Below are 24,473 nucleotides of genomic sequence, written 5' to 3'. Positions count from 1 at the left end.
AGAACCCAGACTGGATGATCTTCCATGATTCTAGCCACCCATCCGTCCATTCATCATTCACCCATCCATCCATCCATCCATCCATCCACCCATATGTTCCTCCATTTGTCCCTCTGTCAGCTTTCAGGATTATACACTTTCTGTGTGTCAGAAACAGGGTGGACACCATGCTCCCGGGACGTGTAGACACAGACCAACGGAGCCCTACTAAGCCCATCATCATTGCACGACTACGTCAACACGTTACATTTATTTAGGCCTCCACTTAGCTAGTGTTGAACTTGTAATTTCACTTATGAGACTTTATCACATCACAAATAAAGATCTTTTCCTCAGCCAAATTGTATTTCCTCATTCTAGGAGAAGTCCAGGAGAACTGCTCTGGTTCTCCCATTTTTGCCCGTGTCATTGGTCACCTCCTCCACCCCTTCCTGGTATTTCTGTGCGGAGCCAGGCTGGGTTTGGGGGTAGGTGGGATGGAGCAGGGGAAGACAGGAGGCTGGGATGGGCTACAAAAATGGCAGCTTTTCCAAGACTCAGTTGTTTATGAAGGCAACATTACTCAGCAGAGGCAGGCCCTTTCGCTCAACGTTGTAACTCTCTGGCCAAGAACACACCATGCAACTAAGAAGTGAGTTTTCTTTGGCCTGTGATATAAGTAAGCACTGTGCACTGGTCCATGGTCTACACCGATGGTGTCTGCTGGCCCGTCCGCAGAGCCGTTAACGTAACCACATGTGGGCAAGGCATCCTTCTCCCAGATCCAGATACGCAGGCCCCCCGAGTTCCACCCACGCTGCCTCTGAAGCCAATCCCTCCGTTTCCAAGGTTCTAGATCAGCACAGCTGCCCATCTTCAAATCTCTCCTCAAACAAATGAAATAGCCAAGAGCCTCCCACATGGTTCTGTGCTGTAAAAATGCCGCTGTGCTACGTCCATCGCTCCCAGGCCTCTGCTCTGTGCTGGGGCGAGGAAATCCTCCTGTTATGTAATAGTTCTCGGTACACAGTAAACCCTGACACGCTTGCGCTGAGATGAATCTGATAGCAAAGCTCGCGGCTCATGGCGTTCGGCTGCCCCCCCTGTGCCTTTTTGAGATTACATCCAGCAGCGCTGGGCAGATTCAGAAACAGCCCCGTGCCGGAGTAGAGGTGAGAGGTCGTGTCACGCTGCGCGTTCTGACACAACTCGGTGCGGCAGAAGCTTGACGTTTAAGGCCGGTGGAACCGACACTGTGGTTCATTATAATTGCTGCGAACCCATCTTATCTTGACTTCATGTAACAATGAACTGTCTTTTTTGGAAATCACGTGGAACCTGAGCAAACAGAGATCGCTCTTGTGGAGAAATCTGGATGGGTGTGAATTCTTTACAGCTGCTCCCAAGGGGGTTCATTGTCGCTTGAGTCTGGGCTGGCCCGTGGCTTGCTTTGGCCAATCAAAGATAGCGGAGGTGACCGGACCTTGTGGAACATTCCATGCCGTCAAGTCTTCCGGTCAGGGAAGGGACCAGTCAAGCTGTCAGCTACTACTCAGTCCAGAGGCCAGGTGTGTGAGGGAAGCTTCTAGAACATTCCCACTCAGTCCATCCTCCCGTTGGCAATGGACCCAGCCAACACCTGCCCCATCCAGCCTCTGAATCAGGAGACACGACAAGCTGCTGTCATGGGTGCCTGTAAGCTTCGGGGTGATTTGTGCCACGTCCACAGATCGCCACAATCATTCCCACGTGCAGGGCGAGTGGGCAGAAGAGAAGAAATAACAGCAGCCCTGACGTTTTCAGCTCCATTCACACACACGTTTTATAACCTCCCTCCTCTTTGCTTCTCTCGCTTGCTGACTCACCCTGCACGTCCGATACGGAGAAAAACGCACAGCACAGTATCCGTTTGTGGCTTTGAGCGCAGAGGGCGGACGGTGGGGAGGAAGGTGCACGCGGGGTGATGTGTCATCTCCACGAGAGATGACCGTGGACCCCGGGATTCACGTGCAGTTTGTTTCCAATCTGGAATCCACAAGGGAGGGGAGGTCTCGCCTGCCCATCTTCTCCCCCCGCCCAGGTTTATGCCCCCGTGAAGGGCAAGGCCAGAGAAGGTAAAACCTTCCCGCGCAGTTCACCGAGGTAGCACGACCCCGGCCATCATGCCTTTCCCACCGGGTCACCCCTCTCGGAGCGGTTCAGTGTCTCGGAGCCGTGAAAACATGGGGGCACAGCCTGTCACAGTTTTCCAGGAAGTGCGGGAGAGCACCGCGGACTCCTACCCTCTCTCTGTGCCTCTTCGGTCCTCCCAAAGGGCAAACGCTCTTTCACGTCATTGACCCGGGGAGCTGCGGGAACCCATCTTCGGGGACCACCCGTCTCTGTTCCCATAAAATCCTAATCTCACAGGAGCCCCGTCCCTGCTGCAGAAGCGCCACGGTGAGGCTTGTCTTTCTTCTCCGACCTCAGAGTGGCCTCCCAGGCCTTTTCTCCCCGTGTGGTCTGCCTGAGTATTTCCTTTTTTTAGGTAAAATTTCTGAAATGAACAGTTCCTGCTGGGCAAGGTCTGCTCTGGAAAAGAGCTAGAAGCTCTAGCTGCCCTGGATGGCGGGAAGGAGGGAGCAGTGGGGGGGAGATGAAGGGATAAGGGTCCCCCCTCCAAAGGGAAGCTTGGGGATGCCTGGAGCCCTTTGGCTGTCCTGGCTGGGGGCGGGGGGATGGGGAGAGGGGAACCCCTGGCACCTGGTGGGTGGAGACCAGGGAAGCTGCTCCACACCCCACAGGGCCCGGGACGCCTCACATCAGAGAGTCACCCAGCCCCAGAGGTCAGTAGTGCTGAGGCTGAGAAGCCCTGACCCAGCATGAGAGACTTCCTATCAATTATCTATCATCTATCTACCTACCTACCTACCATCTATCTATCTCACTATCATCTATCTACTTATCTATCATCAATCTGTCATCAATGTACATGAGTATATATGTACATATATGTACATATATGTACATATATACATATGCATGTCTGTGTCTCTCAGTCTATCATCTATCACACTAAGGTGTCCACGTCATAATCCCTGGGTAGTAGACAGACTAATGTCCCCAAAGATGCCCACATCCTAATCCCTGGCAACTGCAAATATGTTACCTTACAGGACAAAAGACCTTTTGCAGATGTGATTAAGAATCTGGAGATGGGGACTTCCCTGGCGGTCCGGTAGTTAAGACTCCGCGCTTTCACTGCAGGAGGCCTGGGTTCAATCCCCGGTCAGGGAACTAAGATCCCACAAGCCGCCACAGCATGGCCATAAAAAAAGAATCTGGAAATGGAGAGAGTGTCCTGAGTTCTCCATGTGGGCACAAGGGCCCTTACGTGTAAGAAGGAAGCAGGAGGTTCAGAGTCAGAGAAGCAGAGGTTGGTGTCACGTGGGCACATGAACTGAGGAACGTGGGCGCCTCTAGAAGCTGCAAAGGCAAGAAGACAGATTCTCCCCTGGAGCCTCCGGAAGGAGCCAGCCCTGCTCACACCTGGATTTCAGCCCCGGGACAGCAGTGTTGGACCTCTGACCTCCAGAAGGATGCCCACGGTGGAAGCACCCCTGATCTGGGGCCGGGAAGACCCGAGTCTCAGCCTGCCCTGCAAGACGCAACTGGAAGTCCATCGGCCACTGTCTGCTTCTGGGAAACTGCGTTTTTAACTCCGCAATGGAGCAATTCGTGTTTACTCTGCCCATCTCGCGCTGCTCACAGATTCTGTCCGTGGCTGCCTGTGAAAGGGCTTTGTAGTTTTGACATGATTATACAAGCGCAGTTACCACGGTGGGTGTTGTGTTTTGTTAGAGTCACCCACTCCCGGGGGCACATTTGGAGGCAGACATGGGGGCCATAAACTGGCCGCTGAGGGCCAATCCAGGCTCCCTTCCGTGGGAAAAAGCCCACCTACAAATCTCCCTGGTAACATCTGGGAAACGATTCTCCTTGGGATTCTACAAGTCCCCAAACTTTGTCCTTTATGGATACCATGCTGTCCCCTGCTTGGCTTGAGGCCATTGGGAGGGGGACCAAGTCTCCCTGCTTCTGGGTGAGCGGCCAGGAAACCTCAGCAAGATGAGGGCTGCAGGACCGCGCTTGGACCTCGATCTCCAAACACAGGATTCTCACGACCCACCAGACGGTGAGAATCCTGGGTGTAGATCATATCTGATAATGTTTCAAGTGAGATGTATCCGGCGGGGCTGCAAAAGTGCTCGGCGGGGCTGAAAAAATGATCCTGCACTTTTTTTTTTTTTTTGACAAGAGTCATCTTTTAAAATAAAGCATGACTCTTTCCTGTAGTCATTTCCCTAGTTTCTTTTCCACATTTTAAAGACGGGGTGACTCTGTACGATGAACTGAGGCGCTGACCTTGGAGGCGCTGACCTTCTGTTCACTGACTTCTCCTCCTTCAAGCATGAGGCGTATCTTTCTGCCCTGGGCAGCCTCAGCTCTCTTCCTGCTGGGACGTGTGATGGCTTCAGAAGAAAAGGAGCTCGGTAAGTCAACAGCTGGCAAATGTAGCCATTTGTCTGGGTGAAATGCCCTTTCTTTGAACATCTCTGCTTTTTTCTTTTTATGGTGTCTTTTGCAAATGCACTGTTTTCTTTGTGAAAGTGACAAGGGCTTACGCAGGTTTCTGAGTCTCGGGCAAAGCCCCGTTTGCCTGTTGCAAAGGACCCACTCTTGAGTGAGTTCAGGATTAGGTTTGAATGGAAAAAAAATCAATAGAAGAGCCCTTGTCTGCAGAACTGAGAATCTGGGCTGCTTTGTTGTTCTGTCTGCCTCCAAAGAGGTGAAAGGCTTTTGTTTAAATTAATACTTACCTTCCCGTGGTGAGATCATGCGGCCGCAGTGCCCCCGAGAAAGACAAGGGCTTCCCCAGTCACCCGTCGGTCCGCGGGGTCATCCGTGAATCCCACGGCTGGCCGTGCCTTCTGAGAATGATTATCAGTGTCACCTTGCTCTCTGTCCTCAGAGCCTGGTTCCCGGGGCTTTTCCAGAGAACTGTTTCCAGGCTGCATGATCACCTTACAAGCTTTGTCAAAAGGCAGCCACAGGAGGGGGCGGACGGGAGGGGTCTGGTCCCGTCTTGCACTAGACAGCTTTGATTTGCTTTCCAGCTCAGGGGAGGCCCGGATGGGAGCTGGTGATGGCACGTTCGTGACATTTAGCTTCTGAACTGTCCCCAGCCATCACCCCATGCTTGACCGTCCACGTCCGAGCTGGCCTCTCGCCTGCCTGGTTGGGAAGGGTCCCTAGGGGCCTTCTTTGCTGCAGCCCTGGGGTTGCAAACTGCGTATCAAGGGGACACGGTGAGGAGGGTGAGAGAGCCTGGATGTGGGATGTCCCCAGGGCTGGCACCTACATAATTCCCTAGCTCTGTGCAATGCCCCGTGCTCCGTTTTCACGTGGCCGAATCCAGGACTCCATCTGCCAGCGACAGAAGGCAGAGGGAGGAGAGGTTTGGCTGTGACCGGAGCTCCCCACGGCCACAGACAATCCTTGACATCCACAGTTTCCTCCTGACAGCCCCCCTATACCCGCCACCACTGCGCACGTGGACTTTGAGTGAAGAAAGAGCCCTTTAGACCAGTTCTGGATTCTGACCCACTTGATGCACATCCGTGGGCAGAGGTAGGGGTTCAGGTCGTGGATGGGCAGAGGGTCCCACCCGAGGCGGTTCTCATCCCCCTGTGAAGCCGGGCTCGCTCAGAACCTTTGTAGGAACTTCCTGGAAAATGCAGAACTTGCTTCACGAAAGGCCTTTGTGGTTTGCCTGCTTTTCTTTTACCCGAGGTCATGACAGGTGTGTGAACACCTGCGGTCCCACTGGGCACAGTCTTAGGAAAGCCTCCCCCATCCCACCCGAGGTCCCGGAGCTGCGCAGGGAGGTCCCTCTGGGGCCGTTTCCACCCCGTCGATCCATTTTGAACCAACAGATTCAGACTTCACGACTCCATTGGGCTTTCAGATCATATTTCCATCTGAGGCTATTGTGTGTTTCTGATGGGGCTAGTGAGAATGCGCGTTTGCCCCGAACACGCCTAACCCTCGTGAACCCTGGTGAACCGGTGTCAAAAGAAGCACGAGGGGCGGTGAGTGGGAGTGATCGGAGGGGGGGCTCATTAAAGGCTCAGGCGTGAGGGGGGAGCGTGTCCCCACCAGCCATACAGAATGAGACACCCTGAGTCTTCAGACAATCCCCAGGCTGTTTCACTGACCAGCAGCCGTGTGGGCTGGAATCGTGTTCATCACATCGGGGGCACATAAGGAGGGAGGGGGCGTCGGGCAGAATCGGGGAGACCAGGGAAGTCGTGGATGGAGGCAGATGAAGGGGAAGGGAGAGCTTGGAATGGAAGAAGGATAAAGGCGGGCACACTATACACGTCCTGACGCCCCGGAATAACTCGGGAGACGTTTGCCGCCCGAGCCCACTTGCTTACCCCAAACGCAGCAGGGATTCAGGCTTGGGTTTGGGCGGGAAGCGTGGAGGGAGGCGGTGGACGAAAGTGACCTGACAGCTCCTGGTGGCCCTAAAAAGTGTTCTTAAGGGGGAAGACGCTGTCGATGAAAAATTAGTCAGGCGATCTGAGAAAGAAATGGAAAATTTTATTCAAGCCAAATTTGAGGATGGTAATGGGAAGAGCATCTCAGGAAGCTCTGAGAATGGTTCCGCCCAAAGGTTTTTGAGGCACAGGGCTGTGCATCCAGTGACGTATTAGTGACCGTTATGCACTCCAGATCTAAGCGTCGTCCTGGCCCCTTACGAGGTCAACAGGGAGCGTTGCCTTTAAGGAAGTGTCTGGGTGGCGCCAGGCGAAATGTTACTCTTCATGGCCGAGCAGGTATTTCCGCCGATGGGGGAGGTCTGGCCGATGCCTCACGCAGACACACGATGCACAGCGAGGGGAGACAGGAGGCCAAAGGGCAGAGAACATTTTTTATGTTTAAGTTTTTCTTGTCTTGCCATAAAGCATGAATTTTATTTCTCTCTCCTTGTGTGTGGTCAGGGCGACGGGATAGTCGGGACGGTGTTCTTTTCGGGGACGTGGGACCAGCCTGTGGGTGGGGAACAGTGAGGCGGCCACTTGCACGTGAGGCAGTGGTCAGACACCAGCGTGCTCCCTGCAGGTGCTGGGCGAGCCCCCTGTGTGTGGCTGCTTCCTTTGGGCTGTCACTGCTCCAAGGAGACGTGGCCATGCTGATTTCACCTTTTCTGCCATGTCGCCGGTATCAGGTGCAGCTTACGGGGACCCCAGGGGCAAGTGTGTCCCCGTGCACACGGAGGGGCTCAGAGCACACCCAGCAATGCTGCTGACATCAGCCGCCTTTTTTTTTCTTTTTTTTTTTGAAATGATGATAGAAGTAAGTGGAGTTTTGTTGTTGTTTTTTTAAAATTAATTTATTTATTTTTGGCTGTGCTGGGTCTTCGTTTCTGTGCGAGGGCTTTCTCTAGTTGCGGCGAGCGGGGGCCGCTCTTCATCGCGGTGCGCGGGCCTCTCACCATCGCGGCCTCTCTTGTTGCGGAGCACAGGCTCCAGACGCGCAGGCTCAGTAACTGTGGCGCACGGGCTTAGCTGCTCCGTGGCATGTGGGATCTTCCCAGACCAGGGCTCGAACCCGTGTCCCCTGCATTGGCAGGCAGATTCTCAACCACTGTGCCACCAGGGAAGTCCCATCAGCCGCCTTTTCACAGCAGAGAGTAGGTAGGACGGTCCCAGGCGCAGACATGCCTAGGATGCTTGTCCAAATAACCTTTGTGTGTCGGGTATCTTCCTGTTGAAGATTGAATTGTGTCCCCCCAAAAGATATTTTCAAGCCCTGACCCCTGGAACCTCAGAATGGGACCTTATGTGGAAATAAGGTCTTTGCAGATGTGATGCAGTGAAGGGTCTGAGGTGAGGTCCTCCTGGATGAGGGTGGCCCTACATCCAATGGCAGGGTCCTTCTAAGACACAGAAGAGGAGAGACCCAGACACAGAGGAGAAGCCCCGGGAAGACAGAGGCAGAGACAGAGGGAGGCGACCACAAGCCCAGGGAAGCCTGGAGCCCCCAGAAGCTGGAAGAGGCGGGAAGGACCCTCCCCTGGAGCCTCTGGAGCGAGCGCGGCCCTGGGACACCTTGACCTCAGACTGGTCTGGTCTCCAGGATTGAGAGAGGATAAATTCCTGCTGTTTTACCCCTCAGTCTGTGGTCATTTCTTGCAGACGCCCCAGAACACTTGAGCACCTCTTTATGGAATCTGCTCTTGCTTTGCTGTGTCCTGTGTGGTCCCATGATGATCTTCAGAGGGTTTTCAGGGAGGGTTTGAGGAAGGTTGGAAATCGACACCCAAAGACAGCTCCCCCCCCACCGCCCTTGCCTTGGTACAGACAACCTTTGTCACCAGGGTTGTCCTGGTACACTTTGCCATTTACACCTTCATCTCTTAAAATTTCCGAATAAGTTCATAATATTCCATGAAATCAGCACATACTTTCTAAGCAACAACGGGTCCTGGTGGCCCTGAGTTCTTTCCGTTCAGGAGCCGACATTCAGGTGGGAACAGTGAAATCACGGGAATGAGACGGTATCTCTCAGTGGCAATGGTGCCACCAGGATTGTTAACCACCGATGGCCCAGGTTGGCGGGTAATTTCTGGAGAGATGGAGGTGTTTCTTATGGTACTGCAGAAATAGAATCAAAACTGGCATCTCTCGCCAACCCAGAATTCTTCTCCACAAAGGTAGAGATAAGAGAGACACGATTTCATGACTGAGTAAGCATTGAACAAGACTGAGCTCTAATGCACATGCCTTTTGAGAAGGAGATTGGCAAGGCACAAACCCTTTTCTAGAGCAAGGTGGACACCAGCCACTGCACCCACGTTCTCAAACGGGAGGACGTCCCAGCACCATCTGTAACCGTAATTCTTCCTAAACTCACCTTCCAGTGGGAGGGACCACCTGGGTCAGATCATTGGCTTTATCCAAAGGAAAAATTAACTTCTGTCTTTACGACTGAAGGTGCTTTTACGACTTGGAGCCAGACCCCTAGCCCCTCACAGAAATGGGGCACCACGCCGTTTATGTGTGCTTTTCAAAGAGTTGGCTCCCTTGAGAGAGATACGCCTAGGTCCCAAATCTGGCAAAAGCTCGCTAACTTCTAGAAGTCTCTACATATATTTCAAAGGGATGAAGAAAAAACTTACACATTTTCTTTTTGTTTAAATATATTATGAGTTTTGGGACTTCCCTGGTGGCGCAGTGGTTAGGCACCCACCTGCCAGTGCAGGGGACACAGGTTCGAGCCCTGGTCCGGGAAGATCCCACATGCCGCAGAGCAACTAAGCCCTTGCGTCACAACTACTGAGCCTGCGCTCTAGAGCCCGCAAGCCGCAACTACTGAGCCCGCGAGCCGCAACTACTGAGCCCGCGTGCCACAACTACTGAAGCCCGTGTGCCTAGAGCCCGTGCTCTGCAACAAGAGAAGCCACCGCAATGAGAAGCCCACGCAACGCAACGAAGAGTAGCCCCGGCTCGCCGCAACTAGAGAAAGCCCACGCGCAGCAACAAAGACCCAACACAGCCAATAAATAAATAAACAAACAAATAAATAAATTTATAAAAATATATGAGTTTTAAAATTGAGATATAGTTGATTTATAATATTATATATGTTTCAGGTATACAACATAGGGATTCACAATTTTTTAAACATTACACTCCATTTATAGTTATTATGAAATATTGGCTATATCCCCTGTGTTATACAATATATCCTTGTAGCTTATTTATTTTATACGTAATCGTTTGTACCTCTTAATCCTCTACCTCTATCTTGCCCCTCCCCCCTTCCCTCTCCTCACTTGTAACCACTAGTTTGTCCTCTGTATCTGTGAGTCTGCTTCTGTTTTGTTACATTCACTAGTTTGTGTCATATTCTAGATTCCACATGTAAGTGATATCATGTGATATTTGTCTTCCTTTGACTTACTTCACTTAGTATGATCATCTCTAGGTCCATCCATGTTGCTGCAAATGGCATTATTTCATTCTTTTTTACGGCTGGGTAATATTCCATTGTATATATGTACCAAGTCTTCTTTATCCATTCCTTTGTTGATGGACGTTTAGGTTGCTTCCATGTCTTGGCTATTGCAAGTAGTACTGCTATGAACATTGGGGTGCATGTATCTTTTCAAATTAGAGTTTTCGTTTTTTCGTGATAAATGCCCAGGAGTGGAATTGCTGGATTCTATGGAGCTCTATTTTTATCTTTTAGAGAAACTGCCATAGTGTTTTCTACAGCGGCTGCACCAATTTACATCCCCACCAACAGTGCACAAGGGTTCCCTTTTCTCCACACCCTCGCCAACATTTATTATTTGTGGTCTTTTTGATGATGGCCATTCTGACAGGTGTGGAGCCTAAGTAACGTCTAAAGCAAACATTGAAGGACTCACTTGACCTTGAGCTTTTCCTCGACTCGTCATGTGTGGTGTTCTGAGTAAGACAGCGACTTTGGTGGACGGGGGACAGTGTCCACTTCCTCTCTGTGTGCCCACAAAACGTGGTGCCGCTGGACACACAGTCGGCACTCACTGTTTACTCTTCACACTAACCGATGATCATTACCTCTTGCCAACATGAGAAGAAAGTCAGCTGTAACCTTACACTGACTGTTGTCTCTCAAAGTGACTGAGTTTTCTCACCGACCTTCATAGATCCTGCAGTTCTTACTGACATAAGTCATGACCGGTTTGTTTGTGAGAATCTTGGTTTTCTCTGTCCCTTTAAAGCACTCTATCATTCTTGTATTATAAGTATGAAACACATAACAGACTCCGGATACATAGTAAGAATATAAACTATCTTGTTGATAATTACAGATAGATGACATAGATAACAGATAGATGATGGTAAGTTAGATGATAGATAGGTAGATAGATGATATAGATGATAGATGATTGATAGATACATAAATAGATAGTAGATAGGTAGTAGATGATGATGATGATGAAGATGATAGATACATAGATAATAGAGATAGATAGATAGATAGATAATAGAGATAGATAGATATAGATAGATATCATGTTGAAATGATAGTATTCTGGATATATAGGGTTAAATAAAATATATCATCAAATTTTTTTTAAAAAGCACTATATCATTCTTATAACATGAGTGCTGACATCATTTTACAAATTTCACTCTTTCCAGCATTGCCTCAAAGTCTACTTTATTTGTCTCTTTTTACCCAGGAGAAGCATTGCAGCTTCAAATCATCAACTTTAATTTCGAAACTGTGAAGGTTACGTGGAATGCAAGTGAATACTCTGGGACTAATTTGACATTCCTCCTAAAGTAAGTGCCCTGAGGAAGGGAAAACCATGCCTATGGCTAAAATATTTCGTCTTCTAAGATGTCAGCAACTGGGAGGCCCAGGAAGTGAACGTGTGAAGAATCAGAAAGTGCAAGTGCGAATGTGTGTGCCCTCAGGCCTCACCACAGCTGCAGCCGCAGCTCCCAGACCTTCTAACGGAGTGATGACTGACTCACGCTCGAAACCACCTAGATTCTTTTTTTTTTTTAAATAGATATTTGATTATATCTTTTTTCTTTTTTTTAGTTAATTATTTAATTTATTTATTTTTGGCTGCGTTGGGTCTTCCTTGCTGCGCACGGGCTTTCTCTAGTTGTGGCGAGCAGGGGCTACTCTTTGTTGCGGTGCGCGGGCTTCTCATTGCGGTGGATTCTCTTCTTGCGAAGCACGGGCTCTAGGCATGTGGGCTTCAGTAGTTGTGACTCACGGGATCTAGAACACAGGCTCAGTAGTTGTGGCGCACGGGCTTAGTTGCTCCGGGGCATGTGGGATCTTCCTGGACCAGGGCTCGAACCCGTGTCCCCTGCATTGGCAGGCAGATTCTTAACCACGAGGGAAGTCCCGCATCCGTTTCTTTAGTCATAAAGGAGATAATTCTTGGTCTCGTCACTGCTTGGGTTTGAGATCTTAAGGATGGAGTATAAGCTGGTCTCACGCTGGGTCCTATAGGCTTCTTCTTTTTTTTTTTTTTAAATTAATAGCTACTCTATTTATTTGTTTAATTTATTTATTTTTAGCTGTGTTGGGTCTTTGTTTCGTGCGAGGGCTTTCTCTAGTTGTGGCAAGCGGGGGCCACTCTTCATCGTGGTGCGGGGGCCACTCTTCATCGCGGTGCGCGGGCCTCTCACTATCACGGCCCCTCCCGTTGCGGAGCACAGGCTCCAGACGCGCAGGCTCAGCAGTTGTGGCTCACGGGCCCAGTTGCTCCACGGCATGTGGGATCTTCCCAGACCAGGGCTAGAACCCGTGTCCCCTGCATTAGCAGGCAGACTCTCAACCACTGCGCCACCAGGGAAGCCCAGGCTTCTTCTTAATATTGCAGGGAAGCCTCAAAGATATACCCAATCTTGGGACATCCCTATTAAAAGTGTCTCCTGGAAGGGATAGTTAGGGAGTTTGGGAATGACATGTACACACTGGTACATTTAAAAAGGATAACCAGGGACTTCCCTGGTGGCGCAGTGGTTAAGAATCCGCCTGCCAATGCAGGGGACACGGGTTCGAGCCCTGGTCCGGGAAGATCCCACATGCCGCAGAACAGCTAAGCCCTTGCGCCACAACTACTGAGCCTGTGCTCTAGAGCCCGCGAGCCACAATTACTGAGCTCGTGAGCCGCAGCTACTGAAGCCCACACGCCTAGAGCCCGTGATCCACAACAAGAGAAGCCCCTGCAATGAGAAGCCCATGCACCGCAACAAAGAGTAGCCCCCGCTTGCCGCAACTAGAGAAAGGCCGTGCACAGCAACAAAGACCCAATGCAGCCAAAACTAAGTAAATAAATTTTATTAAAAAAAAAAAAAAAGGATAACCAACAAAGACCTACTGTATAGCACAGGGAACTCTGCTCAATGTTATGTGGCAGCCTGGATGGGAGGGGAGAACGGATACATGTATATGCCTGGCTGACTCACTTTCCTGTGCACCTGAAGCTATCACAGCGTTGTTAATCAGCTCTACTCCGATATAAAATGAAAATGCCTCCTTGAGTCAAGGGCTGGGTTACTCTGCAGGTCACTTACTTTCCTAGGGCGGCCGCAACAAAGTACCAAAAACTGGGCAGCTTAAAACAAGGAAAATTCATCCTCCCCCATCCTGGAGACTAGATGTCTGAGGTCAAGGTGTCCCAGGGCTGCGCTCCCTCCAGAGGCTCCAGGGGAGGGTCCTTCCTGCCTCTTCCAGCTTCTGGGGGCTCCAGGCGTCCCTGGGCTTGTGGCTGCGTCTCTCCCGTCTCTGCCTCTGTCTTCTCGGGGCTTCTCCTCTGTGTCTGTGTCTCTCCTCTTCTGTGTCTTAGAAGGACCCCGTCATTGGATGTAGGGCCACCCTCATCCAGGAGGACCTCATCTCAGACCCTTCACTGCATCACATCTGCAAAGATCCTATTTCCTAATGAGGTCCTGTTCCCAGGTTCCGGGGTTAGTATTGATACGTAGGCATGCCACTTGGAGGGCCACAATTCAAGCCCTACAAGATCCATACAAGGCGTGTAAACATTTGAGAGAGGGGTACTTTTCTGTTTCGACAGGTCTTGCTGTAGTTGTAAGGGGAAGGGGGTCATTGAAGCGAGTGACATGGTACCTAATCTGAGTCAGTGACAGAGTCATGGAGCAAAGGAACGGCCCTTAAGATGTTCTTTTTAAGATGCTACAGGGCTTCCCTGGTGGCGCAGTGGTTAAGAGTCTGCCTGCCAATGCAAGGGACACGGGTTCAAGCCCTGGCCTGGGAAGATCCCACACGCCTCAGAGCAGCTAAGCCCGTGAGCCACAACTACTGAGCCTGAGCTCTAGAGCTCACGAGCCACAACTACTGAGCCCACGTGCCACAACTACGGAAGCCTGCGCGCCTACAGCCCGAGCTCCGCAACGAGAGAAGCCACGACAATGAGAAGCCCGCGCACCGCAACGAAGAGTAGCCCCCGCTCACCTCAACTAGAGAAAGCCCGTGCACAGCAATGAAGACCCAACACAGACAAAAATAAATAAATAAATAAAATTATATATATATAAAAAAAAAAGATGCTACATAGCTGAATTTTTCTCTTTTTAAATCACAGGTTAAGCGGCAATGAGGCATACAGACCATGCTCCAAGTATACCCTTCAACAAGGTTACACTGCCGGGTGCCTCCTGAAAGTAGAAAAAGATGCAGTTCTACATTTTTCCATCAGGAATGGAACTCAGCCCCTTCTCAGCAAGAGTTTGTGGATCAGCAACTACCGTACGTGCTTTGGTACCTTGAGGGGTGACTGTCCGTTTTGGATTAGGGTACATCTTACAAAGGTGGTGAAACCCTCTCTCCAAAGATTCATGTTTTGGTCGGGACTTCTGTGAGGCAGTGTTTCTTTTTTTCCCCCCCTTTTCTGAGGGATGGGATGTCACAGGTGCATCTCAGAATCCCGTGAGAGCTATGGACCCCCTACTGAAAAAATCCCTCATAGACATCGTATAAGTCTCCTCGTGTCATAAAAAATGATCAGAAATTGGGTAGCTTAAAATAAACATTGTCTCCCAGTTCTGGACACCAGAAGTTCCAAAGTCGAGATGTGGGTAGGGTTGGTTCCTTCTGGAAGTTCTGAGGGAGAATCTGCTCCAAGCCTCTCCCTCACTTCCTGGGAGCTGCTGGTAATCCTGGGCATCCCTGGGCTTCTGGCCACATCCCTCCCGTCTCTGCATCCGTCTTCATGTGGCTTCTCCTCTGTGTGTCTGTGTCTCTTCTCTTCTTATAAGGACATCCCATATTGGATTAGGGCTCACGCTACTCCAGGACGACCTCATCTTATCTTAAACAATTAATTACACCTGTAATGATCCTCTTTCCAAAGATTCTGAGGTGCTAGAGTCCAGGACTTCAAAGTGTCTTTTTCTGGTGGGACACAATTCATCCCATAACAGATACAGAAAAGTTTTTCAAGCAGTTTCAGAGAGCTCTTTCCATGAGACACCTACGGGTCCTTGGAGAGCTGGCTAAAAGTTCTATTGTCAATGTACTAAAGACACGGAAACCCCAAATCTCATAAGGTGTTAGAGGAGGGATTGGAACAGTCAGGGGACAGTGAACCCAAGCCCAGTTACCACTGTAATGTTAGAGATGTGCAATGTTTATCTTTGTAGAGGTGTTAGTCACAATAGATGTGCTATTTCTCCTTCTTAGTGAAACCCAGATCCCTGAGTGACCTGAGCTTCCAGTGGCATCAGGGAGCAGTGACAGTGACTTGCTCTGACCTGTGGTACAAAGGTCTCGTGTATGAAATCCAGCACAAGAGCACCTTTGACACCGAGTGGCAGGTGAGGGCAGGGACGTCTTCTCAGGCCAGGTGTGCGTAAGTATCCCCAAGATGCGAACGATGGAGAAAGATGGAGAGACACAGAGACAAAGATATTGAGATTTATTTTAAGGACTTGGTCATGTGATTGTGGAGCCTGGTGTATGTGACAGAAGCGGGGGGGACTCATCCAAAAAGGGACAAGACGGACAAATGGCTGGAATTAGTAGACTAGAATCACTGCTCATCAAAGAAATACACATTAAAATAGAGGGATACTGGGCTTCCCTGGTGACGCAGCGGTTAAGACTCTGCCTGCCAATGCAGGGGACACGGGATCGAGCCCTGGTCAGGGAAGATCCCACATGCCACAGAGCAACTAAGCCCGGGAGCCACAACTACTGAGCCCACGTGCCGCAACTACAACTACTGAAGCCCGCGTGCCTAGAGCCCGTGCTCTGCAACAATGAGAAGCCCACACACCGCAACAAAGAGTAGCCCCCGCTCACCGCAACTAGAGAAAGCCCGTGTGCAGCAACGAAGACCCAACGCAGCCAAAAATAGATAATATAAATAAATTAAAGTTTAAAAAAAATAGAGGGATACTGGAGTTCTCCTAAATAGCTGATCATAAAATGTGGTCATTTTTGATGACGTTGAACATCAGGAAACTTTAAGACCTCCGTCATGGTCCTTATTCTCATCAGTTGATTCCCTTTGCAGAAATCAATCCTCGGGGAATAATTCAAAATGTGGATGAGGCTGTATGCACAAAGACGTCTATCGAAGCATTATCTAAAATAAGTACATGGACTCAGGGGCCACCTGTGTGGCATACAGCGGGAGAACAAATTATGGTACATTTATAATAAAATATTTAAGAACCACCAAAAGGTATTTTAAAGAATATTTAGTGATAAGAAGCAATGCGTACATTAAATATTGTGTTCAATGAATACTATACCCCTGGAAGGAGAGAAATGATATCAATTTGTTAATGGTGATTGTATTTTGGAGCTAGAATAAAGACGGGTTTTAAGTGTCTTATTTTGCCTTTGTGTGTGTGTGTGTGTGTGTGTGTGTGTGTGGTTTTCTGTGTGTTTTCTGAAGTCTCACATGGAAGCATGCATTACTTTTTTTTCTTTTTTAATTAATTAATTAGTTTTTTGGCTGTGTTGGGCCTTTGTTGCTGCATGTGGGCTTTCTCTAGTTGCGGCGAGCGGGGGCTACTCTTTGTTGCGGTGCACGGGCTTCTCATTGCGGTGGCTTCTCTTGTTGCGGAGCCCGGGCTCTAGGTGCACGGGCTTCAGTAGTTGTGGCACGCAGGCTCAGTAGTTGTGGCTCGCGGGCTCTAGAGCGCAGGCTCAGTAGCTGTGGCGCACGGGCTTAGTTGCTCCGTGGCATGTGGGATCTTCCCAGACCAGGGATTGAACCCGTGTCCCCTGCATTGGCAGGCGGATTCTTAACCACTGCGCCACCAGGGAAGCCGCAGCATGCATTACTTTTATATTCATAAAAAAAGTTACTTGGGGAATACAGCCAATATTTTATAATAACTGTAAATGAAGTATAACCCTTAAAAATTGTAAACCACTATACTGTACACCCGTAACATATAATACTGTACAGCAACTATACTTCTATTTTAAAAAATTACTTTCTTTTAAAGGAAAGAACTTAGTAATTCTTCAAAAGCGTCTGTCATCATGTTTGTCATAACGAATTTTTTTTCCTTTTTGGAGGCAGGTGTAGAGGTGCTGCCACATTTGTTTTTGCTGTTGTTTGGAGGATAAAGATCTGGGCAGAGAGAGGAAGTGAAACAAGAGAGGGAAATCCTGCAAGGAGGAATCTTGTGTGAATCCCTGGTAGAAGATGAAAAAGTCTGGGTCAATCATGGGTCATCGTGTCTCTTTTTCCCTCTAGTCCAAGGAGGCAAAAACCTGCAATGTCACGCTCGACAGTTTGGATGCTGAGAAGTGTTATTTCTTTCGGGCCAGAGTGAAAACGCTGGAGTCCAGCTACGGCTCTGACACATATCCAAGTGACTGGTCAGAGGTGATACACCAGCAGAGGGGCAAGCTAACAGGTAATGTCACGCAGCATCGCTGTACAACATGGTCCAGCACCCTACGTTGGGGGGAGGGTGGAATGGGGCACCTGAAAGCACGATGACCCCAAGTCCTGCTCCAGAGGTCACGGTGGAAGCAATTCTTCTTCTGGTTTCCATCATTATTGGACTAATGTTCATTTTTATTTCGATGAACATAGCAAGAAAAATATGTCATTTATGAATGTGGTTCCATGGATATAGGTATAGATGCATAGAGAGATCTATAGATAAATAGGTGATAATGGATAGCTAGATTGATAGATGATAGATGATGATAGATGACAGATATACATAGATGATAGATAGATGACAGATATAGACAGATGGATAGACATAGATGGATAATAGGTGATAGATAGATAGTTAGCTAGATAGATGGATAGGTAAGTAGACAGATATGTATCATAGATAGATAAGTAGATAGGTAGGTAGGTAAATAGATAGATAGATGATAGATAGATGATAGATATGGATAGACCAAAGCAAGCCCTGATATCCTCAAATACCCCTGGCAGTGAGTTAAATCTACACTCCCTCCTTCCTAATGTTTGCCTGTCCAGTGTCACCGTCTCTCTTTCCAGGATATTTCACACCAAAATCAAGATTTGCTGACCCTGACATTTATAAAGGAAAAAAAAAATGGGGGTGGCAGGGTTTGGAGTGTGATCTAGTATTATGTTGAAATTATCTTGGTAACTTACAGCCCTCATTCTGTTTTGCTTTAGATTTGTGCCGGGAAAACAGCCTTTTCCCAAATTTTATTTTAGCTGCTGGCATGCTCACCTTCCTGATAGCCTCCCTTCTCCTTCTGCCTTTATGGAAACTACGGAGGTAAGGATGACCCTGCCAGAATCCTCAGACACACGGGCTTTGGTTCCAATATGTCCATGAATTGGGGGGGAAAAAAAGAATTGTCTGATATGATTATTTAGCTGAATATCACTTTCTCTATAATACACACTTTGCCAGTGGTATATGACAAGAAAATTGAGAGGGAAATAATGACAAAGGTGCAGAGATATCTGCAGAATTCATTGACAAATATTCTCGTGGAGACAGTAGGATACAAGAATGCTCATTCCTATCAGAGCGTTACCTTGCTTCAAACACATGCCCCATTGAGCTGTGTCCTCCTGTCATGTTACAATGACAGGTACTTAAAACACCTTTTAATTTTTATTGAGATTTATTAAATGAGACAATTTGGAGAGTGACGTGAGAAGAGCTGGACAAGAAGAAAGCTTGTCTGGTTTGTAAATCCATTTACCGATACAGCAAAACAATATTCTTTGAGACCATAGAAAGCATTTCAAAAATATGATATTAAATATTTCTCCCCATTAACCTTCCATGCAATAATTTAACAACCGCTATTTCCATCTTTCTTTAAACGTACTTGCGCCTGGGCCTTTTACTTCTTGATGATGTTTGAAGGAACTGATGCCCAGGGCCGTGGGTGCCATCTTTGTTTCTTAGGATGAGGTTTCCATAGCAACGACTGGAGTGATGAATAGAGAAACACGGACCGCCATTCTGGACCACTCAGGCTGGGTCTGAGCTAGGCTAAGTTAGACAATTTCAAGGACGTCCCATCGTGGTTGGATACAGCGTGGAGCATCTTCCCTTAATTCTTGCAAATCGCCCCATTTTTTCTTCAGTCTGCTCTCTCTTTGACCAGCTCAAACAGATGCCTGCAATATGCTTCTCTGCAAGGGAGTAGATGAAGCAGTCAGATAAGTGTGTTGACAGGTGACATGTCTGATGTTTTTAATACAAAACTGAAATCACCCCTGAGGGAATCTGAGGAGTACACTTCTTGGAAAAAACTAACACTTGTCCTGTCTTCAAGGAAGTCCCTGTTCACGACGAGTGGTGAAATCAACTGTATTATCTTCCTGGGGCTGCCATAACAAAGCACCCCAGACTAGGGGTGCTCAAACAACAGACATTTATTTCTCCCAGTACTGGAGGCTTGAATCTGAGGTCCAGGTGTGGGCAGGGCTGGTTCCTCCTGAGGCTTCTCTCCTGGGTGTGCAGACGGCCCTCTCCTCCCTGTGTCCTCACACGGTCGTCCCTCTGTGTGCATCTGTGTACTAATCTCCTCTTCTTTTAAGGACACCAGTCACATAGGGTTAGCAGCTTATTAGATGAGAACCTCTTAGGTTCTTTCCTGGGGGCCTGCAAATTAAACTGACCAAAGACAGAGTAACATAAGAAAATGCATGTTTCTTTACTGATGTAATATTTTTAAGCACATGGAGATTCGTAGAAAGGAAGTGAACACCTAACAAGGCAGTTAATTTGGGGGCTTCTATACCATTTTAACAAAAGGTAATAATTTGTGGAAAAGGAAGACAAAGGAAAAGGGAGTTTGGATGTGGGTAAACTGTGGGAAGGTGACTAAGAAATGTGTGGGGGAAACTACAGGCAGATAAAGGTTGTCTATGTGGAAGCATCTTGGTGCCATCTCAGTGATGTGACTCATTGCCCATTTCCTGGTAAAGGAGAGGGGGGGTACCTTTACAAATGGAATTTTTTTTTTTTTTTTTTTTTGTAAAGAGGGAAATTTGTGCTCTGGTTTTAGGTGGACGGGGGAGGGCAGAGGGCTTCTCCTGTCTCTGCTGTTTCTCAAGTGCCTTCACCTCCAAATACACAATATCCTCAAGTGGCATATTTTGGGGTGGTGTATCCTGAGCACCTTCATACCCCATGTCTATGACCTCATTTCACCTTAATCACCTCCTAAGAAGTACAGCCTCCAGATACGGTCAGATTGAGGGGTTAGGGTTTCAAGCTATGAATTTGGGGAGGTGGGGACACAATTCAGTCCATAATGTCAATAGAAATAGTGATTCCTAGGTAATAAGAATTGCTCTTTTGCAGAGATGGGCTCCATGCCCCTAACATCACATTCCTGGTGAGGGCTTCACGTGGCTGCTGGGAGCAGGGTACCTGGGGGGATAGGAGTGGGGCACATGTTTTGAAATTGGGGACGCAATTCCGCCAAGGTGTGCAGCCTCTGGGGTCAAAATCTGCAGCCATCCTGGGCCCCTCATGGCGGGGCGAGGGGGGGGCGCGTCTGTCCGCCTGGACGTCCACAGCCCTGCTCAGGGGCGCCAGCCTGTCTGACCAGACTCTCCATGTCCATTTCAGGGTTAAGAAGGTTCTCATGCCCAGTGTGCCGGATCCGAGATTCACCTTCTCTGGGCTCTTTGAGTCTCACCAAGGTAACTTCCAGGTAAGCGCCATCTCCTTGGGCATGAAAAACAGGCTTGCTTTGTGCTGTCCTAATATCTCCCCTATGCACCATTTAAAAACCCGCTTTTATTCCAGCGGCCTCTTTAAATGCCTGTGAGCCTTTTTGCATTTGAAAGCAGCAGCATGTTCTTTTCTCTTTTGGTCAGAGAGAGTAGATCCAAGGGCCTCCGAGGGTGGCTTCTCTTGAAATCAGCCCCAGAGATCAGCGGCCCCCCCTACGGGATTTTCCAGCCTAATCGCTTTCTGATCTCATCAGGAAGTTGTGTTCTTAATCTGTTCCCTCTGCAGGGCTGACAACAAAACCTACACTTCCTTTTTCAAACTTTATGGTTGTTATTTCATTCATGTGATAAATGCTTAAAGGGGGGCTGAGGAGGAGTTGGGAGGAATGAGAGAGAGGGGATCAGCGCCCCCGTCCCCAGGAGATTGCCAGGCAGTGGACCCCCAGGCGTGGATTTTATAGGACCCTGGGATCAGAGTTATGCCAGTTCCCTGCGGCTGCTACAAACTGCGGGGTTCAACACACCACACATTCATCCTCGCCCAGTCCTGGGGACCAGACATCTGAGATCAAGGGGTCCCAGGGCCGCACTCCCTCCAGAGGTTCCAGGGGAGGGTCCCTCCTGCCTCTTCCAGCTTCTGGGGCCTCCAAGCGTCCCTGGGTTTGTGGCCGCATCCCTCCCGTCTCTGCCTCCGTCTTCACGGGGCTTCTCGTCTGTGTCTGTGTCTCTCCTCTTCTGTGTCTTAGAAGGACCCTGTCATTGGATGTAGGGCCACCCTCCTCCAGGGGGACCTCATCTCAGACCCTTCACTTCATCACATCTGTAACGACCCTATTTCCAAATCAAGTCCCATTCCCAGGTTCTGAGGGTTAGCACTTGGGCATATCTTTATTTTGGAAGGGATGCACTATTTAACCTTCCACAGGAGCAAGGTGAATTTTAAAACTACTTAGGTGTAGGAGAGGGGAAAAAAATGGAAAGAAAACCCACAAAAACATTCCTCTATCCTGTTAAGTTTTGTCCCTGATGCCTGCAAATTAAATAGACAAAAAAAAAAAAAGAAAAAGAAAAAGATTAAGAAGAGAAAAGGTTTATTTTGTATGCACATGAAAACAAGTGAAAACCCCCAAGAAGTAGTTACAGACCTGGGGGGTGATGTGCCATTTTAACAAAGGGTGATAGAGTGTGGAGGAGAGACCAAGTAAAAGAAAAGGGGTTGGGGACTTGTGGGTGGCAGGCAAGATATGAGAAGGTGACTAGGAAATGCATGAGAAATAAGGGTTCTTTAGTAAGATTTTATGCAGACTCAAGTTCTCCCAGGTGATAAGTGTCGTCTCTGGAGTTGGAAGGGTCGGGGTGACCGTTTACAAATGTACATTTCCTTTCCAAAAGGGACATTTATGCCCTGCTTCTAGGGAGGATAAACGGAGAGCAGAGAATCCTCTCTGCAGCGGTTCATTCTCCATTGCCTTCAGCTGAAAATAATCCTTGTGCCAAAGCGACATATTTGGGGGTGTCCCAGTTCCTTTCAAGGGAGAGGAGAGGGGGTTACAGCAGAGTTTAGGACAGGAAATCGGAAGTTTTTCAATACTTGGGGCTGGAAGAAGGAGACGGGGGAGGCTGGGCCGGGGAAGGGAGATGTCATAGGGGACAGAGGAGTCACTCGTGGAAGACCCTATTCCAGATGTGCTTCCGGCCAGCGTCAGGAAACCCCAGGGCACTTGTTAGAATTCAGCATCTGGGCCCCCTGGACCTGCTGAGTGATAATCTTCCTTCTGAAAAGTCACCCCCATCTCAGAGAACATACCTGCGGGGTGGGGGTGGGGGAGAGGAATCTGTGTTTCCTGTTTTGGGTTCCAGAAAAGCCCTTCAGGCAGTCCTCATGTGTGAGGAGTGACCACAGGCCAGCGCTTTGAGGCTGATGACAAAAGGAAGGTCTGAAACCACAAGCTCTATGCCAAGATGCTAAACATGAGAGCTTTTTTGTTCTGCTGTGGGTGGCATCCCCTCCGGAGGGAGGCTGCCAGGGTCCCGGGGATGCACGGGCCCCGAGGGGAGGGGTTTGCTGCACGGAGCCTGAGTCACGATGTTTCATCCTGGCAGGAGTGGATCAAGGACACGCAGAACGTGGCTCACTTGAATAAGATGGAAGACGGGGAGCAGGAGTCCATCCCGGAAGAGGCCGCGGTGGTCCAGCTGGCAGAGATGCCCATGACAGCAGTGACGAGCCCTGTGTACCGGCAGACAGAGGAGGAAGAGGCCACCGGGGAGGCCGGCCAGCTCCCTCGCCAGCCCCCCCAGGACGGCGAGGTGGTCTCTCTCGGGGATTTTACGTTTGTGATGAGTGACGACTCATACGTGAGGTTCTGAGGGGGTGCAAACTCAAAAGCCAACATCAAAATCTACGTTGACATTGTAGGACCCAGGACAACATCTCAGGGACTAAAAACCACTGTGAAGGGAACTCCCCAGAACCGAGGATGCTGGTGTCTGGGGTCACCCAACACCCCAACCATCCAACCAATGCATCCCATCTCTGTCGATATGCAAGGGCTTGAAGGCGGATTCCCTATAGGTGGCAGACTGTTGGTTGGGCTTGTTCTTGCTCTCACCTGGCACGTTGTCACGGTTCACTTAAATCGTAAGGAAGGACAGCCAACGGCCTGAGACCACCTTCCTTCGCATGTGCCCACCCAGTCCTGCCCTCTCGCCATTACTACTTGCACCTGAGTGGTTCCTCAGATCTTTTGCTACGCGGCACACGTACCCAGCAGGTGAGGCATGGCACCCCCAGGTACAAAAGGAATTCTGCGTTACCAACACCAACCAGCCACCCGGCTCTTGCTCCAAAAGGGAAAAACCCTCTTTGCAACCACTGAGGCATTTTATTAAGCAGACTCTGTTTTAATTCCTGAGTCCACACTCAGGACATCACTTCTAAGAGATATTTGAATGTAAAAACCCTGCATGAACATTTGAAACATTCCCCGCTGAGTGTGCATTATTATTATTTTTTATATTGAAATAAAAAGAAAAAAATGTTGGCATGAGAAGTACGGTGAGATGTAAACAGCTTGCTGATATTTGTGGAGATAGTGGACAATGTTAGTTTGATGCCCTCAAGCTTCACATACAGGATGTATCTAGATTTCTAGATTATTGAGATCTAGTTGTTTTTTTCTTTTTTTTTTTCAGGCCGGCATTGAGTTTATCTTGTCTCTCTCTGCAGGGTGCAGTAAATAAACTTGATCAGATATACCTGGAGTCCGTGTGTGTGTGTGTGTGTGTGTGTGTGTGTGTGTGTGTGTGTGTGTGTGTGTGTGTGTGTGTGTGTGTGGTGTTGGGGATTTATAATTTAACAAAATCTCTCCCCACCCCCAGAAAATTCCTCCACAAAGATAGAAATGGAAAGAAAACACTTTTATTAGTGAACAAACACTAAGCTAGAATACAACACACATTGCAGGCAGCCCGCTAAGGGTTTGCAAACACAGAAGGACTCTCACCCTGTTTTTGAGCTCAGCAACCCGTTCCCCCATCATTCTCAAGACAACATTGCTAATTGTCTCCTCTCTGTAGGATGTAGGTGTTGCAATTTGGGGCGAGGTTTCCAGCTGCGGTAAGGCCACTCTCTTCCCTGGAAGCCGGGAGGTGGGCGTTATGTGATTGTTCCCGTCTGGGAAGGTCATTCCTGGGTCAGAGCTGTGGTGCGGGGCTTGGAAGTGGGAGAGCAGGAACCCCA

At 49.0% G+C, this 24,473-nt stretch overlaps 1 protein-coding gene across 1 annotated transcript; it reads left to right on the top strand.

Annotated features, from left to right (window-relative positions):
- The first annotated feature begins 3,816 nt into the window (after window positions 1-3,816).
- LOC309652456 (cytokine receptor-like factor 2) lies at window positions 3,817-24,014 on the top strand. The gene is made up of 8 exons (XM_082446284.1): window positions 3,817-4,511; window positions 11,261-11,363; window positions 14,153-14,316; window positions 15,250-15,383; window positions 17,285-17,447; window positions 18,197-18,302; window positions 20,625-20,709; window positions 22,835-24,014. The coding sequence occupies exons 1-8, from the start codon at window positions 4,430-4,432 to the stop codon at window positions 23,099-23,101; spliced, it is 1,104 nt and encodes a 367-aa protein (XP_082302410.1). The 5' UTR covers window positions 3,817-4,429; the 3' UTR covers window positions 23,102-24,014.
- The last annotated feature ends 459 nt before the right edge of the window (window positions 24,015-24,473 follow it).

Source organism: Balaenoptera physalus (assembly GCF_965194825.1).
Source record: "Balaenoptera physalus genome assembly, chromosome: X".
NCBI lineage: Eukaryota > Metazoa > Chordata > Mammalia > Artiodactyla > Balaenopteridae > Balaenoptera > Balaenoptera physalus.
This window is presented reverse-complemented; position numbering and strand designations above follow the sequence as displayed.